Source organism: Acinonyx jubatus, chromosome D4 (assembly GCF_027475565.1).
Source record: "Acinonyx jubatus isolate Ajub_Pintada_27869175 chromosome D4, VMU_Ajub_asm_v1.0, whole genome shotgun sequence".
NCBI classification, from domain to species: Eukaryota; Metazoa; Chordata; class Mammalia; order Carnivora; family Felidae; genus Acinonyx; species Acinonyx jubatus.
In genome coordinates this window covers 37384295-37400602 of record NC_069391.1, presented here as the reverse complement: position 1 = coordinate 37400602, position 16308 = coordinate 37384295, and the positions used below count along the sequence as shown (strand labels likewise).

Sequence of the window (16308 nt, the reverse complement as noted above, 5' to 3'; positions counted from 1 at the left end):
TGTGTGTGTGTATGTGTGTACCTGAGGTGCCCATCCTGTGTGTGGGCCTCCCCACGCCTACCTCGCGCAGTTAGTGGTGTATGTGGCTGTGTGTCTCCTCTCCCAGGCCTGCAGAGGGCGCCCCAGCCTGGGAAGGGAGGCTCTCGAGTGGGGCGGGGCTCTGGAGGAGAGGTGTAGGGAAGCTGTGGTTGGCTGGGGGTATTATAGCAGGGGCGGGGGCGGGGAGGCCCTGACCCAGGGGGCTCCTCAGAGAGTCCGGGAAGGGCGTTGGGCCCAAAGTTCCTGGGCCGGCGCCGACTTCTGGTGCTCTCCTTGCTCCAGGCACCCGTAGGCCCCCGAAGCCGGAGGTCCCGGACAACGGGCCGGATACGCGGAGGGGAGACTTGGACTGTAAGTGGGACCACACCCCCGGGGGCCTGGGGCCAGCGTGGGCCTCAGATGCCCCCCCGGGTGGCCATTACCCCAGGTTTAGAACAACGGCCCTCCCCCCAAATCCCCGCCACTCAGGCCCCCGAACTCGTCTGTACACAGCTCGCTGGCAGAGACGCGTGGGCGGGCCAAGGCCTGTGTTTGTCTACAAATATTTATCTCCCTCACTCCCACTCCAACATACCCTGAGTCCAAGGCACTAACGTAGAAGACGAAATAATGTTTGCCTTAAAGGCTAAAGGAAGTTCACATCACCTCTGGCACTTCCTTCACAGAATAACCTGCACCCGATTGATTCCTTACACCGCATAATTACGGTGCTAACCCTAAAAAAGGGTTTCTTTGTTCAGTGAAGGTTTATTGAGAGCCTAACTGTGCCGGCGTGAGGCTCGGCGCCAGAGGATGAAGGCCTTTAACATGGATATGAGCGGAAAAGGAATTTATACTATTCGTTATTGGACACAGGAAAACGCCAGACCTCTGGCCTATCATGAGACACATTTGAGGACAAGTAATAAAAAAAAAATCTTTCTGGTCCCAGAAAGATAAAGGAAATGAAAACAAAATTCAACCCACAAACCTGCTGTTTGCATGTAGCCGACCGAGGACCACGGTGACGATGCTGCCTCCTGGTGGCGGAACGGGGCAACGCAGTTGTCACAGTCAAGTGGAGTTTCACAGGGTGGGAGTGGTGGTGGCAGTGACGGCGTGGATTCTGAACCGAAATTGGCTCTGGCTGCCCAGGTGTTCAATAGTGGAGTTTCGTTCTCTTAATATTAGATTGAAATTTATTATGACCACAGTTCCATAGCTCTAAAGCGAAAGTCTTCAAGAACATGGCATCAGAGTTTCCCTGGGGTGTTTTGGTTTGTCGCCACCGAGAAAGGGATGTCCTGAAGAAAACAAAGTCTTCAGCTTCTTTTCATAGCTAATACATTCTCTGCAGGTGGAACTGTAAACACCAATAGAAGAATTAAAAATATAGGTGTTAGAAAAAGATGCTTGGCAACTTAAGCATTTATGAAAATGGTAACTCATTGGTCAAGACTGATGCCAAAGGATAGAAGCATTGATGAATTTCATAAAACAACACAGCATCATTTTGACCCAAAATACAAGGAAAAATAGCACCTGGATGTGGGAAAGAGAAAGAACTTCACAAAAGAGGCCAGTGAAGCTGAAGGCGTTTTCACAGGTAAATGCTTAAAGCCAGGAAACAAATTAATTTTGAGTTTCATAAATAGTAAGTGTGGGCCCAGTCCCTCTGACCTTCCTGTGCCCTAATGCAAGGTACAGATGCCAAGTGTGTTAGTGGTGCTGTGCTGGTAGCTCTATATTGTTCCATTTTTAATTTTTGAAAGGAATATATCAAAAGAAAGGCTCTGTCATTGGTGATCATGACCCTCTAAAGGCTTGGGTTGATGAGGAAAGAATGAAATAGTGGCTAGTCAGAGTATGGCCCAAGTATTGTGGGAGGTGTGGTTGAGAAATCTGATTGCTTAGTTTGGAATTAGTTTCAGGTTCATATTACTGGGCTTAAGATGTTTTTAGGAGGTCTCACTAGCTCTGGACAGGGTTAAGGATATGGGATACAAACCCCTTACATTTGAATTTTTTTTTTAACGTTTATTTATTTTTGAGACAGAGAGAGCATGAACGGGGGAGGGTCAGAGAGAGGGAGACACAGAATCTGAAACAGGCTCCAGGCTCTGAGCGGTCAGCACAGAGCCCAACGCGGGGCTCGAACTCACTGACCGCGAGATCATGACCTGAGCTGAAGTCAGCCGCTCAACCGACTGAACCACCCAGGCGCCCCAAAACCCCTTAACATTTGTATCAAAGTGGTCCTTAAAGAAAGGAGGGCCAGGGGAAATGGGAGGCTTCTAATTCTCAGGCAACTCTGACAAGAAGGAGCTGGCCCATCATTTCATAAGTGTGTGTGTTATTTCATGGGAGAGATAGTGACAAGATCATTTAAAAACATGGTATTAGTAATTTTCTGAATGGTCCTGAGGATGACTTATTGTTAGCGGAAAGTTTTAAAGCAATAGACCCATTTAAAAAATATATATATTTTTAATGTTTATTCACTTTTTGAGAGACAGAGACAGAGTGTGAGCAGGGCAGGGGCAGAGAAAGAGGGAGACACATAATCCAAAGCAGGCTCCAGGCTCTGAGCTGTCAGCACAGAGCCCAATGTAGGGCTTGAACTCATGAACTGGGAGATCATGACCTGAGCTGAAGTTGGACACTTAACTGACTGAGCCTCCCAGGTGCCCCGCAATAGACCCAGTTTTAAAGCAATGAAATGTTTTAGTGCTTTAGTGTTAAAGGAAAACTCTGGATTCCAGGGATTACAGTGGCTTTTCATGATTGAGGGGATGATGATTTTGTAAATTTGGGGGATGTTTGCTCTTTAGAATTTTTTTTCTTCTTTTACATTCCTAGTAGAAGCCATTGTCTCCCTATTGAACACAGGTACTACTATTCAGTAAAATATTTATTTTTACATATGCATGAGCAAGGCATTGGAAGTCCTTCAAATTTATAATTTTATTGTATGCTTTGCACTTGTTTTTATGGAAATATTTCCTTGTCTAAGCATCAGTCTTTTGGAAATTTACCTTCATCTCCTCTCCCATTTCTGTCCTTTACACACATACACACACCAAAAACATTTACTGTAGTTTTAGTTGGGGCTCAGGAAGAAGTACAAATAAATACATGTGTTTAATTTGCCATCTTTACCCTGAACTCCTACTAGTCTTTGAATTTAATGCTGTTGATCTTTTCCTTTATGGTTTGTGTTTTATGGTTTTAATCTTTTTTGTCTTGGTTTGGTTTTGGTTTTACATCTTAAGCTCTTTCTATCTCAACGTTATAAACACACGTATCTATAGTTTCCTCTGTTACATATGTTTTAAACATTGGGTCTTTCATTCATCTCATATGATGAAACATTGAAAAGTATTGAGTTTATGATAGTGACAAGATAGAGGTGTTTTAAAAATGGAAGAGAAATTAGAACTTAGAAAAAACCCCAAAAGGCAAGTGGCAAAGGAAAAGTAAGCCAAGTACGCTACTGTGCTATGCAGTGAACAATTACATGGTGATAATAATGTAAACTCTGATCATGACCTAAATATAGTGGTATGACTATATTTAGAGGACAGGGTGACAGAAGAGGAGGGTTGGTAAGAATTAATTCCCCATTTTTTATAATAGGAAGCCAATTGGCAACGTTTAAATAGATAAACCAAGAAACAGAAGTGTGAACAAAGTATTTAGATGTATGGCACTAACTCCTAGAAGAAGTAGCTTAAGAGTTAAAATTTGCAGGAAGTGGGGCACCTGGGTGGCTCAGTCCGTTGAGCGTCTGACTTCAGCTCAGGTCATGATCTTGTGGTTCAAGAGTTTGAGCCCTGCATTGGGCCCACTGCTATCAGCTCAGAGCCCGCTTTGAATCCTCTGTCCACCCCCACCTCTCTGCCCTGCCTCTGCTCATTCTCTCTTTCTCTCTCTCTCTCTCTCAGAAATGAATAAAAACATTTAAAAAATTTGTAGGAAATGGTTTTCAAAAGTTTTTTGATATTTTGAAAAGCCATGACTATTACTTAATTTTTTTTTAAAAATTATGCATCTTAAGAAAAAAGAAAGAACAAGATAACGTCAAAGATGAAGGCAGATAAGGAGAGTGGCCACTCGTTTTCTGATGGAATAAGGAATATAGTGCATGCCTGCTCAGGGCAGGGTTTGAGGCACAGATGAGGCATAGATAATTAGCAGGATAATTTAGCGAAATATGAAGTTCTGCTTATGTGTTTCCTTTCACTCCGGAGCAACCTTGAGTTTTGGCATGGCTAAGAATAGAGGCATCCTGATGTCAAAGCCCTTCTGCTTTTGTAAAAGTCGGAAGCACACCTGGGAAGAGGTTATGCCCCGGAGGGACTGGGAAGAGGAAGGATTCTGAAGAAAGGTGTTTCTGACTGGGAGGGAATTGGTGTGCACGTCCAGCAATGGGCTGTAATCCCTGGCTGTGTTGAAGCAATTGTCAGCATCTGAGTGAATGGCTCTGTGGGGGTGTCATGGGAAGCCAGGTTCAAGCCCAGAGGCTTTTATAGCTGAGTTCCCGTGTCTCTAATGTGGCACAGAGCTAAGAGTTTGAGAAGCCAGCACCTGAAGAGTCGTACCTGCTAGTACCACAAGGGCCTTAGCATTTACTGGTAAGACTGATGTCCAGTGATGGGATGGTGTGGGGAGCAGATAGGAAGCCTCTTCTGTGCCTTGATGTTTCTATGACCTTTGCACAGCCCTTGGCAAGTGGGATCTCCAGACTTCCTGATGTTGAATTCCTCATTAGCACTCCAGTGCAGGGGCTTGGAGTAGGATTAAGTTCATTGAAAGAACATTTTAAAATGCAATAACTCTTGTGGCACCTGGGTGGCTCAGTTGGTTGAGTGTCCGACTTCAGCTCAGGTCATGATCTCATGATTTGTGGGTTTGAGCCCCACACTGCGGTTCTGACTACGCAGAGCCTGCTTCGGATCCTCTGTCTCCATCTCTCTCTGCCCCTCCCCTGGTCATGTTCTCTCAAAAATAATTAAAACACACACACACACACACACACACACACACACAAATGCAGTAATTCTTGCATATCTGAATTTTCAGACTAAGATCACACCTGCTGCACGAGGATAGGTAGGAAGAGCCCCCATCTTCGCCCGTTGCAGGAGGACCAGACAGCACTTACTTTAATGACTTTATGATAAGTAGTAAATGATGTGGTGTGCTCAGGCTCCCACGGAAGGAAAAGGTGGTGGGGCAGTCACCTCTAGCTTCTCGCCCCTCACCCAGGATCTATTCCCTTCTTTCCCACATGGCCTGGCTCCCCAATGGTTTTCCCTCTCCCTATATATGGGGATAAAAGAGGCAATGAGGGGATCTCTGCTCTGGGGAGGAAGAGGTAGAGAAGAGCCAGGCCAGAGTCTTCTTAGAGAGGACACTGATTTGCATTTGAATTCTGGGGTTCTAAATACCTGCCACAGGAGACTTAGTCCTTGGTCTCAGAGGTTAAAGGGGCTAAAGTACCCTAGGGAAGAAAGGGAAGGAGAGAAGGCTTTCCCACCTGGGAGGGAGCTTAGGGAGTCAAGAAGCCCAGATAGGAATAGAGAAGCACACAGCTCCATTAAACAAAGAGAGACCCAGCTTCACTGATGAGAGCAGGAGTGTGTGGGTATTTGGGAAGGGATGGGGGCTCTGAAAGGGGTCCTAGGGCCGGAACTGTGCATAGGGTAGGTTTTAGTAGAACTTGTGTTTGCCTGTGTTACAGGCAGGCCCAGGTTCCATTCTCCCTTCTGGGGACCCTCCCAAAGAAGTTCTTGGACCTTCGTATTCAGAGGATCCCAGGGAAAGTGGTGGCAGTGCCAGGCAGAGCTAGGAAAAGATCTGGAGGTCACTCCTGAAGTGATAGCATGCTGGACATAACCAGGGAAGGGCCCTCTTCAGGGTCTCAGAGGCCTGCAGAGCTTTTGGCGATGTGTGCTCTTGGTCCACCATCTCTCACTGACAGGGATTTCTCAGAGACCGGGAGCAGCCCAGATCCCTCTACTGCCAGGGTAACTGGGAGGCAAGAAAACTCTTGGGATAGGTGAGAAAATAGAATTTTCCAGGTCAAGTTCTTGGCTGGGACCAGAGTGTGTGACCCCACCCTGTAGTGACACTGGCTTCCCCATTGACGCAAACACACAGGAACAGATACTTGGGTGGGAGGCTGGAACAGGTTTTTATTGTTAGGTATAAATTGTATTTACAAGAAAGCAGTAGGGTGCAGTGGGAGTAGGGTCAGGTCCAGTATCCTGTGTGACCTTTTCTCAGAGGGGACAGTCCTGCTGCCTCCTCTCACACTTCCTGGGAGACTCTCCCTCCTCTGCCTTTCTGGGTCTGGCCTGGTGTGGGCAACGTAGCCATGCAGGGGAGGGCTGGTTATACAGATGGGATGGTTGAAGCAGGAGAAGGGGTGAGGCAAGGCCAGCATGAGGTGGCTGCTCTGCGGCCCCTGAGTCTACCCCCTCTCCTAGCCCACTTCTTGCTCCTTGGATTGGGGCTCCAAGCCCCAGTGAGGCTGGTGGGGGCCTCCTGGGCTCCAGGCTGGTCACTGGGCTATGACCCTTTTGGGGTCTGTGGCTGTTCAGTCCTGGGAGGGCAGAAGAGGGGTTTGAGGGGCTGATCAGGTCTCCCCTTCACTTCCCTCCCACTGTCCCTCTAGCTTCCTCACCTCTTACAGCCTTTGGAGCCCTTTCCCTTCTTGCCAGACTTGGGGGCTCCTTTGTCCCTCTTACAGCCCTGGACTTGTTTCCGTGGGGCTGGTGGCTTGTCCAGACGTTGCATCAGCTGCTGCACCCAGGTCTCTTTAGGGTTTGCGCATAGCTCTGGCTGAGAGCGCTTCCGAGGTGAGAACCTGGGGGTTGGGCATTAGCAAGCCTGTCCTAGTTTTGCCCGCCATGCCCTCCCCACTCAGCTGCACCCACCTTCTTGCACCCACTCACAGGATAGCTGAGATGGGGCAGCCCCTGCTTGGCTCCTGCTTCCGGTAGCTGCGGACAACCTGGGCGGGAATCTTCCTTAGGCTGTACTTGAGGCAACAATCCTGCGCCCCTCCATCACTGCCTGCAGGGTGGGGTTTACAGGGAGCCGGGGCTCCTGGTAGGCTCCCACCCGCGCCTCCCCTTCTCCCCATCCTAGGCAACTCCCTCTTTGATACCTTGGGTCCAGGGGATGCAGAAGGCCAGGACCAGGACAAGGAGGCTCAGAGCCAATGACTGAGCCATGGCTGTGGTAGAAGGTGAGTGTGAGGCCAGAGCGGTAGGCGAGGTGGACAGCTGCAAGTTGGGGGTCCGTGTGTCAGCTAGGACTGGTCTGCTGCCTATTTATGCAGGCAGACACTTTCACTTCCTCCATCCCCAGCCACTCTGTCAATGCAAGAATAGGGATCTCCCTCCTTTTCCTTCCTGAAAGGCTGCCTCACTAGTATGCGGAAACGAAAACTTCACACAGCCCATCGGATCCCAAGCCTCCTGAGTCTATCTCCTCAATATCAATTGAATCTGTCCAGCCCTTTTTCTACCTTTGGCCACTGTTTTGGTCCAGGCTTCACTGTGTCTCTCCTGGAACACTATGATTGCCTCTTCACTGCATTTTAGGTTCCATATTCTCCCCATTCTTCCACAGGCTGAGGACTGCTGCTTCCTAAAATGTGCATTTGATTTTTGGATTGTAAGAGTTCTTTTTTTTTTTTTTTTTTTTTTTAAAGTAGGCTTGATGCTTAGTGTGGAGCCCAATGTGGGACTTGAACTCACAACCCTGAGATCAAGACCTGAGCTGAGATTGAGAGTCGGACGCTTAACTGACTGAGCCACCCCAAAGATATTTCTTTTAAGTATTATTTATTTAAGTAATCTCTACACTGAGTGTGGGGCTTGGACTCATGATCCCGAGGTCACGAGTCACACGCATGCTCTTTGGACTGAGCTAGCCAGACGCCTCTGGATTTTGTAAGTTCTTTATGCATTCTGGATAATAGACCCTTATCAGATATATGATTTGCAAATATATCCTCCTATTCTGTGGATTTTCACTATCTTGATAGTGTCCTTTGATACATAGAATTTTAAAATTTTGATGAAGTCCTACTTATCTATTTATTTTTCTGTGCTTTTAATGTCATATTTAAGAAACCTATGCCAAATCTAAGGCCATAAAGATTTCTCCTTGTTTTTCCCCTCAACTTTATTGAGGTATAATTGACAAAATTGTATGTATTTAAAGTGTACAACATGATGACTTCATACAGGTATACATTATGAAATAATTACCATAATCAAGTTAATTAATACCTCTGTCACTTCACATGTTACCTTTTCACATAGTTTCTCCTTTTTTGTGGTGAGAATGCTTAAGATCTACTTTCTTACCAATTTCAAGTATACAATATAGTATTATTAACTACAGTCACCATGCTGTACATTCACTCCTTAGAACTTATTCATCTTATAACTGAAAGTTTGTACCTTTGACCAACATCTCCCCATGCCCCCCCTGCCCCCAACTCCTGGCAGCCACCACTCTGTTTCTATGTGTTTGAATTTTTTTTTTTGATTCCACATATAAGTGATACCATATACTGTTTGTGTTTCTCTGTCTGGCTTATTTCACTTAATAAAAAAGGCTTTCCAGGTTCATCCATGTTGTCATGATGGCAGTTTCCTTCTTTTTTATGGCTGAATAATATTCCATTGTATGTATGTATGTATTGGATCTTCTTTATCCATTCATCCATCAGTAGACACTTAGGTTGTTTCCATGTCTTGGCCATTGTGAATAATGATAACAATGAATAAGGGAGGACAAATATCATTTTGAGGTAGTGGTTTCATTTCCTTTGGATATATACCCAGAAGTGGGGTTGCTAGACCATATGTAGTTCTATTTTTAATTATTTGAGGAAATCCATATTGTTTTTCATAATGTATGTACCAATTTACATTCTTATCAACAATGTAGAGGGGTCCCTTTTCTCCACATCCTCTTCAACATTTGTTATCTCTTGTCTTTTTGATAATAACCATTCTAACAGGTATGAGGTGATATATCCTTGTGGTTTTTGGTTTGCATTTCCCTGATGATTAGTGATGTTGAGCATATTTTTATATACCTGTTAGGCATTTGTATATTCTTTGGAAAACTGTCTACTCAGGTCCTTTGTCCATTTTTAAATCATATTTTGTTTGTTTATTTTGCTATTGAGCTTATGAGTTGCTTATATATTTTAGGTATTACCCCTTATCAGATAGTTTGTAAATATTTTCTCCCATTCCCTAAGTTACATTTTCATTTTGCTGATGGCTTCCTTTTCTGTGCAGAAGTTTTTTAGTTTGATGTAGTCCCACTTGTTTATTTTGCTTTTGGTGTCATACCCCCCTAAAGTAATTGCCAAGACCAATATCAAGTAGTTTTTCCTTTTCTAGGAGTTTTACAGTTACAGGTCTTACATTTAAGGCTTTATCCATTTTGAGCTAATTTTTGTGTGTGGTGTAAGATACGGGTCCAGTTTCATTCCTGTAGATGTGGCCATCCAGTTTTACCAACATTGTTGTTCTTGGTGCCATTGTCAAAGATTAGTTGACCACATACGCATGGGTTTATTTCTGTGCTCTTTATTCTCTTCCATTGGTCTATGTATCTGTTTTCATGCTAGTACCATACTGTTTTAATAACTATAGCATTTTAATATAGTTTGAAATTATGAAGTATGATGCTTCCAGCTTTGTTTTTCTTCTTCATGATTCTGGTTGTTTGGAGTCTTTTGTGGTTCTTTTTTTTTTTTTTATTTTTTTATAACGTTTATTTATTTTTGAGACAGAGAGAGACAGAGCATGAACGGGGGAGGGTCAGAGAGAGGGAGAGACAGAATCTGAAACAGGCTCCAGGCTCTGAGCTGTCAGCACAGAGCCCACCACGGGGCTTGAACTCACTGACCGCGAGATCATGACCTGAGCCAAAGTTGGCTGCTCAACCGACTGAGCCACCCAGGCACTCCGAGTCTTTTGTGGTTCTATATGAATTTTAGGTTGCCTTTTTTTCTATTTATGTAAAAAATGCCATTGGAATTTTGACAGAGATTTCATTGAATCTTTTAAAAAATTTAAATATAATTTATTGTCAAATTGACTTACATACAATACCCAGTGCTCATCCTGCATTGAATCTTTAGCTCACTTTGGGTAGTATGGACATTTTAACAATATTAATATTACAATCCAAGAACACAGGATATCTTTCCATTTATTTGTGTCCTCCTCAGTTTCTTTCATCAGTGTCTTATATTTTTCAGTGTATGGTTCTTTCACTTCCTTGGTTAAATTAGCCCTAAGTATTTTATTGCTTTTGATGATATTATAAATGGGATTTAAAAAAAATTTCTCTTCTAGATAGTTTGTTGTTAGTATATAGAAATATCGCTAATTTTTGTGTGTTGATTTTGTATCCTGAAACTTTACTGAATTTGTTTATTAGTTTTTTGAGTTTGTGTGTGTGTGTGTGTGTGTGTGTGTGTGTGTGTGTGTGTGTGTGTGTTTTGGTGGAGTCCTTGGGATTTTCTATATATAAGATCATGACATCTGCAAACAAATGACAATTTTACAAGCAATGTACAAGCAAACGATCTGGATGCTTTTCATTTCTTTTTCTTGCCTAATTGCTCTGGCTAGGACTTCGAGTACTGAGTTGAATAGAAGTGTTGATAGTAAGCACCCTTGTTGTTCCTAATCTCCCCCAGCGTGGGGCTTGAACTCACAACCCTGAGATCAAGAATCACATGCTCTACCATCTGTGCCAGCCAGGCATCCCAAACATTTTTTAAAAATAAAGTCTATGCCCAACGTGGGGCTTGAACTCAGACCCCCTAGATCAAGAGTCACAAGCTCTACTGATCGAACCAGCCAGGTGCCCCAGTTTTGTTCCTGATCATACAGAAAAAGCTTTCGACCTTTCACTCTTGAAATATTGTCATATATGAAATATATAGCTGAAATATTGTCATATATGACTTTACTTATGTTGAGGTACATTCCTTCTATACCTAATGTATTGAGAGTTTTTATCATGAAAGAATGTTGAATTTTGTCAAATGCTTTTTATTGCATCTGTTGAGATGATCCTATAATTTTTATCCTTCATTATATTAATGTGTTTCACATTTGTTGATTTGAATATATGAACCACCCTTGCATCTCAGGGATAAATCCCACTTGATCATGGTGTATGACTCTTAATGTGCTGCCAAATATGGTTTGTAAGTATTTTGTTGAGGATTTTTGCATGTATGTTAATCAGGGATCTTGGCCTGTAGTTTTCTTTTCTTGAAGTGTCCTTGTCTGGTTTTAGTATCAGGGTAAGGCTGGCCTCATAAAATGAGTTTGGGAGTGTTCCTTCATCTTCAATTTTTTGGAAGAGTTTGATTGGTATTAATTCTTCTTTAAATGTTTGGTAGAATTTACCAGTGAAGGATTCACCTGGTAGAATTTACCAGGTCCATCTGGTCCTGGGCTTTTCTCCATTGGGAGATTTTTTATTCTTGATTTAGTGTCCTAACTAGTTATGGGTCTATTCATATTTTCTATTTCTTCATGATTCAATCTTGGTAGGTTGTATGTTTCTAGGAATTTGTCCATATTTTCTAGGATATCCAATTTGTTGGTTATATATATTATGAATATTGGTTATATATATAATTGTTCATAGTGGTCTCTTATGATCCTTTGTATTTGTGTGGTATCAGTTGTAATGCCTCCTTTTTCATTTCTGATTTTATTTTCCAGTAAAAATCTCTAACTGCTTCCATTGCTGCACAAATTCACATCTCCACCAACAGTGTACTATGGTCCCCTTTTCTCCATATCCTTACCAGCACTTGTTATTTTTTTTCTTTTTCATAATAGCCAATCTGACAGGTATGAGTTGATATCTCATTGTTGTTTTGATTTGCAGTTCCCTGATGGATTAGTGATGTTAAGCATCTTTTCATGTGCCTGTTGGCCATTTGTGTGTTTTCTTTGGAAAAATGTCTATTCAAATCCTCTACTTATTTTTTTCTTGTTTTTAAAAATTTTTATTTATTTATTTTGAGAGAGAGAGAGAGAGAGAAAGTGGGAGAGGGGCAGAGAGAGAGAGAGAGAGAGAGAGAGAGAGGAGAGAGGGGGAGAGGGGGAGAGAGAATCCCAAGCAGGCTCTGTACTCTCAGCACGGAGATGGACATGGGGTTTGATCTCATGAACTGTGAGATCATGGCCTGAGTGGAAATCAAGTCAGATGCTTAACTGACTGAGCCACCCAGGTTCTCCTCCTTTACTTATTAAAAAATTGTTTTTATATTAAGTTGTATGAATTCTTTATATATTTCAGATTTTAGCCTCTTATTGGATATGTGATTTGCAAATACCTTCTCTGATTCAGTAGGCCTTTCATTTTGTTAATGGTTTCCTACATTGTACATGTAGTTTGATGTAATCCCATTTATTTATTTTAGCTATTGTTGTCCTTGTATAAGGAGATTGATCCAAAAAAATTTGCTAAGACTGACGTCAAAGAACTTATTACTATGTTTGCTTCCAGGAGTTTTATGGTTTCAGGTCTTATATTCAAGTTAGACTGAGTAATTTCAATTGCATTATATTCAAGTATGCTGATCCTTCCTTCCACCTTCTCAAGTTTGTTGTTGAATTCCCCCAGTTATTTTTTTTTTCATTTAAGTTATTGTATTTTTGGCTCTAGAATTTTTGTTTGGCTCATTTTAAATAATTTGTACCTCTTTATTGATAGTCTCATTTTGCTCAGACATTGTTTTTTGAGATTTCCCTTAGTTCTTTGCCCATGGTCTCCTTCAGCTCTTTGAACAGATGTTTTGACTTTTCCAAACAATTTTTGCTAGGTATGCATTCTTTGTTGTGTGTGGTCCCTGAAGTTTCTGTTCTGTTATCTATGCAGTTAGCCAGTGACCTGACAAAAGTTTCTCTACCCACTTCCCACTAAAAGGGTTCTGTCCCTTTTAACATTTTGATTTATGCCCCTATGGAAGCTGCTGCAGCCCAAGAGGGCTGCAACCAAGGCAAGCATCTCACCTGTCCCTCAGGGAGCCACCAGACTGACCAAAATGCACAATCCCCAATTTTTGGAGGATGAGATTCTCTGCCACCAGCCAGAAACTCCAGGAATGTATGCCACTGTCTCCACAGTGTTAGCTAGTAGCTAGTTGATGCATGATGGTCTCTTATGAAAGATCAAGCATCCTCTCCCTTAATCAAGCACTCCCCTGATTGTTATAAGCGTCTGATAAATTTCCAGAGTTCTGAAATAGGTACTTTCAATTGCTCTTTCCAGCTTAGTGGTTGCTTTAGTGGAGGGACCAACCCCTAGAGTTTCCTACTCTGCCATTTTGCATGCTGTCATTCCTGTAGTTTAGTTTTTAATGTTTTAAATCTTTTCTCTGTTTGGAATTTATGCTGGTGAATGGTGTGTGTATTATTGGGTCATGACTTAGAACCTATATTTAAATCCAGATTGGGACTTCAGAGTTGTAATCATCAGGTTAGGACTCGAAAAGCCATCTAGTTCTCAGAGTGCTAAACCCAGCACCAGGCTCCCTCATACCCAGGCTTATCCCACATTTCTGAAGAACAACTTGTATGGGGATAGAGAGACCATAGGGAGATGGAGAGAGGGTAAGAAATGGGAGGAATAAAGTCAGGACAGGGTTGGCAAAGTACAAGATAGTGACAGAAAGATTATGCCTATGATAAGGGTGTTGTTATAGGATACAGAAAGGCTGGGGATTGGAGTTGGGGATATTGTTGGATGGGGATATGGACATGGTGTTTTATCTCAAGGCCCGCTGAGGAGAGGGGCTGGAATCTGAGTGAATTAAAGGAGAGATAATTGAGCTCTTGCGTCTGAGGTTTTACAAAGAGTTTTACTTTAGGCAGGGCAGGGAGTACCTCGGCTGGCAAGAGGCTGGCATTCTTGGGACAGGACTGGGCAAAAACAAAGAGATAAGATTTCTTGGGTCTTTTACCTGTCTGATGGTAAATCCTGGCACTGGAAAGCTTTTAATTCCCATATCTTCAATCTCTCCTTCCCCTCCTACCCCCCTACCTTCTGTGGAAGTGATTAAGTAAGTAGTGAGCAGCCTGTTTCTGAAGAGTTCCCAGAGAGGTAGGATAGCACGAGTGCTGGGAGTATGTATGTATGTAGATGATTCCATAGTCATATCATATTAGATTGTTTCCACTGTTTCCAAACTTGGCTGCACTTCGGAATTATATGAGGAGCTCATTAAAAATACAGAATTAGAGTTACCACCACAGACCATCTTAAATAGAATCTCAGATTAGAGTAAAAGGATCTGTATTTTTTTTTTCTTTTTAAGTTCTCCAGGTACATTCCAAACATCTGCCCAGATGGGCACAGAGCCTGTGGTTGGTAACAAAGATGGTCTGGGGAACGAGGAAGCTCGGGTGATATACCCCCAACCTTCCTGAAGGAGGGGACTTTCTGGCCTGGCACAGCTTGTAGAAAAAGGTAGAGCATGGCTGGGAAGAGTTGAGGACTGTGCTACTTCCTCTACTAAAATCCCAGGTTCCCTGTCTTTCCTAAGACATCCTGTCCCCTTCCCCTTGTTTATGCCATTATGTGGGGAGGGGGGAGCTCTTGTGTGTCAGGTGGTGTTCACAGTCCCCTAGGTTCCATCCTTGACTGCTTTTCCTCAACTCAGGAGGATTTTCCTAGGATCTACTATAAGTCCTCACCTTTGAACTTGAGTTTGTAGTGTTAGACCAGCTATAGGGAGATATTTCATCTTGCAGGTATTGGGGCCTCCATGCTTATTCCTGGGACTTAGAACCCAAGTTAAGGGCCCTGAGAGAAGGAAGGTAAGGAGTTGAAGCTTTGCTGGAGGTAGATACTTGGCTGGACAGAAATCCAGGACTGGAAAGAACTACTCTCAGAGCAGGAAAATGCCATACACTGGGCTGCAGATGACTGAGCCTATGAGGTGGAGGTAGGGGCATGGAAGGGAGGCAGTGAGGGAATCTGGAAGGTAGTGGAACCCAGGTATAGACATAGTCCACAGGAGAGGGGTTGAGACAGTGAAGGGAGTTGCTCTCCTTCTCTGGGAACTCAAGTCTGCCACATAGCCATTCCTCTGCATTCAACTGCTGGCCTGGGCTCATCCCACCTATAATTTATTGGAACCCTAAGCTTGGTGTGGGGGTTTGGAACTTGCAGCCCTGAACCAAGTCCTTCTTTTGGTTCTTAGGACAGGCTGAATGTAGACATTGGGGAAAGGGACACAGAGATTCGGATGGCTATACATCTGAGATGTGTGTCCACCTAAAAGTTGCAGTCTGTTGAGTGAAGATTTTGGCTTGGTGAGCTTCTGACAGAGCCTAAGTAGTGTTTGACAATCTCTAGGGTGGCCAGGGTGCAGGGGAGTCCTATACCTAAAGGTCTTGGTTCCTGGGGGTGAGAGATGAGGGGTTAGGGGATGAGGAAGGTACACATGGCTGACTTCAGCTTTACCTCTGCTGATGAATTGTGAATACATTCATTGTGAATACACTCTTTCACCAGAGTAAGATCCTTAATAGGGGGAGAAGTGGTGTGCTAATTCACCCCTACTCTCCCCAGTGTCAGCAGGCCCACTACCTATTTAGGACAGGCACCTGGGCCAGACTCTGGGGTAGAGGTCCTAGGTATGGGTGTTGCAAGAGCCTGGAAATCCCCACATCCCTTCAGACCCACGTCTCAGGCACATTTGCTCCCTCCTGGTATGGTGTTCCAGGGCAACAGATACTCCCAGCTTGGCAGGCAGGAGCCAGGGAGGGGTATGGTGGGAATTTAAGCCGAGAGGCTAGGCTAATCTCAGAACAAGGCTTGGGATGAGTTGGGTCCCTGTAGGTTTTTCTGCCTAAGAAGGGTCAAAGGGCCTGAGCACCTTGGTGCTCCTGGGTTCCAGCTGAACACTGAGCCTTTCAGGGACATCCTACCCTGATGACTCTGCAGGTGTTACTGAAGGAGCTACTGAGTTCTTGGAGTGCAGATGATCTATACTGTCATAAGTATGTGATATTTGTGGGTCTAGTATAGTTGCAGATATTACTCAGTGTGTAGCTTTCTATGGTTAAGGTTAGTTTTAGGTAACTATGCTTAGACTAGCACTGATATAGTGGTTACAGATTGGAGGTAGACAGTGGTAAGCATAAGGCAAGGTAAAGATTTTGGGAGGGAATACCCACCAACATTACTTTGAAAGGATGTGTCTGTCTG

The 16308-nt window shown here is 43.6% G+C and overlaps 1 protein-coding gene and 1 long non-coding RNA gene across 2 annotated transcripts in view; one reads left to right on the top strand and one right to left on the bottom strand.

Annotated features, from left to right (window-relative positions):
* The first annotated feature begins 217 nt into the window (after nucleotides 1–217).
* Nucleotides 218–16308, top strand: part of LOC113593666 (uncharacterized) — a 55257-nt gene continuing 39166 nt past the window's right edge. The window contains exon 1 of the long non-coding RNA XR_008291131.1: nucleotides 218–1624. This is a non-coding gene — a long non-coding RNA (uncharacterized LOC113593666). The remainder of the gene's footprint in view (nucleotides 1625–16308) is intronic.
* Nucleotides 6196–7350, bottom strand: CCL21 (C-C motif chemokine ligand 21). The gene is made up of 4 exons (XM_015073006.3): nucleotides 7193–7350; nucleotides 6978–7098; nucleotides 6707–6889; nucleotides 6196–6625 (listed from the first exon to the last, which is right to left on the bottom strand). The coding sequence occupies exons 1-4, from the start codon at nucleotides 7257–7259 to the stop codon at nucleotides 6592–6594; spliced, it is 405 nt and encodes a 134-aa protein (XP_014928492.2). The 5' UTR covers nucleotides 7260–7350; the 3' UTR covers nucleotides 6196–6591.

Coding starts and splice junctions, on each gene's coding strand:
- CCL21 (XM_015073006.3), bottom strand. CDS start 7,259: ATGGCTCAGTCATTGGCTCTGAGCCTCCTTGTCCTGGTCCTGGCCTTC. Junction 7,099..7,192: donor CTGCATCCCCTGGACCCAAG/GTATCAAAGAGG, acceptor CCCACCCTGCAG/GCAGTGATGGAGGGGCGCAG. Junction 6,890..6,977: donor TGCCCCATCTCAGCTATCCT/GTGAGTGGGTGC, acceptor CCCAACCCCCAG/GTTCTCACCTCGGAAGCGCT.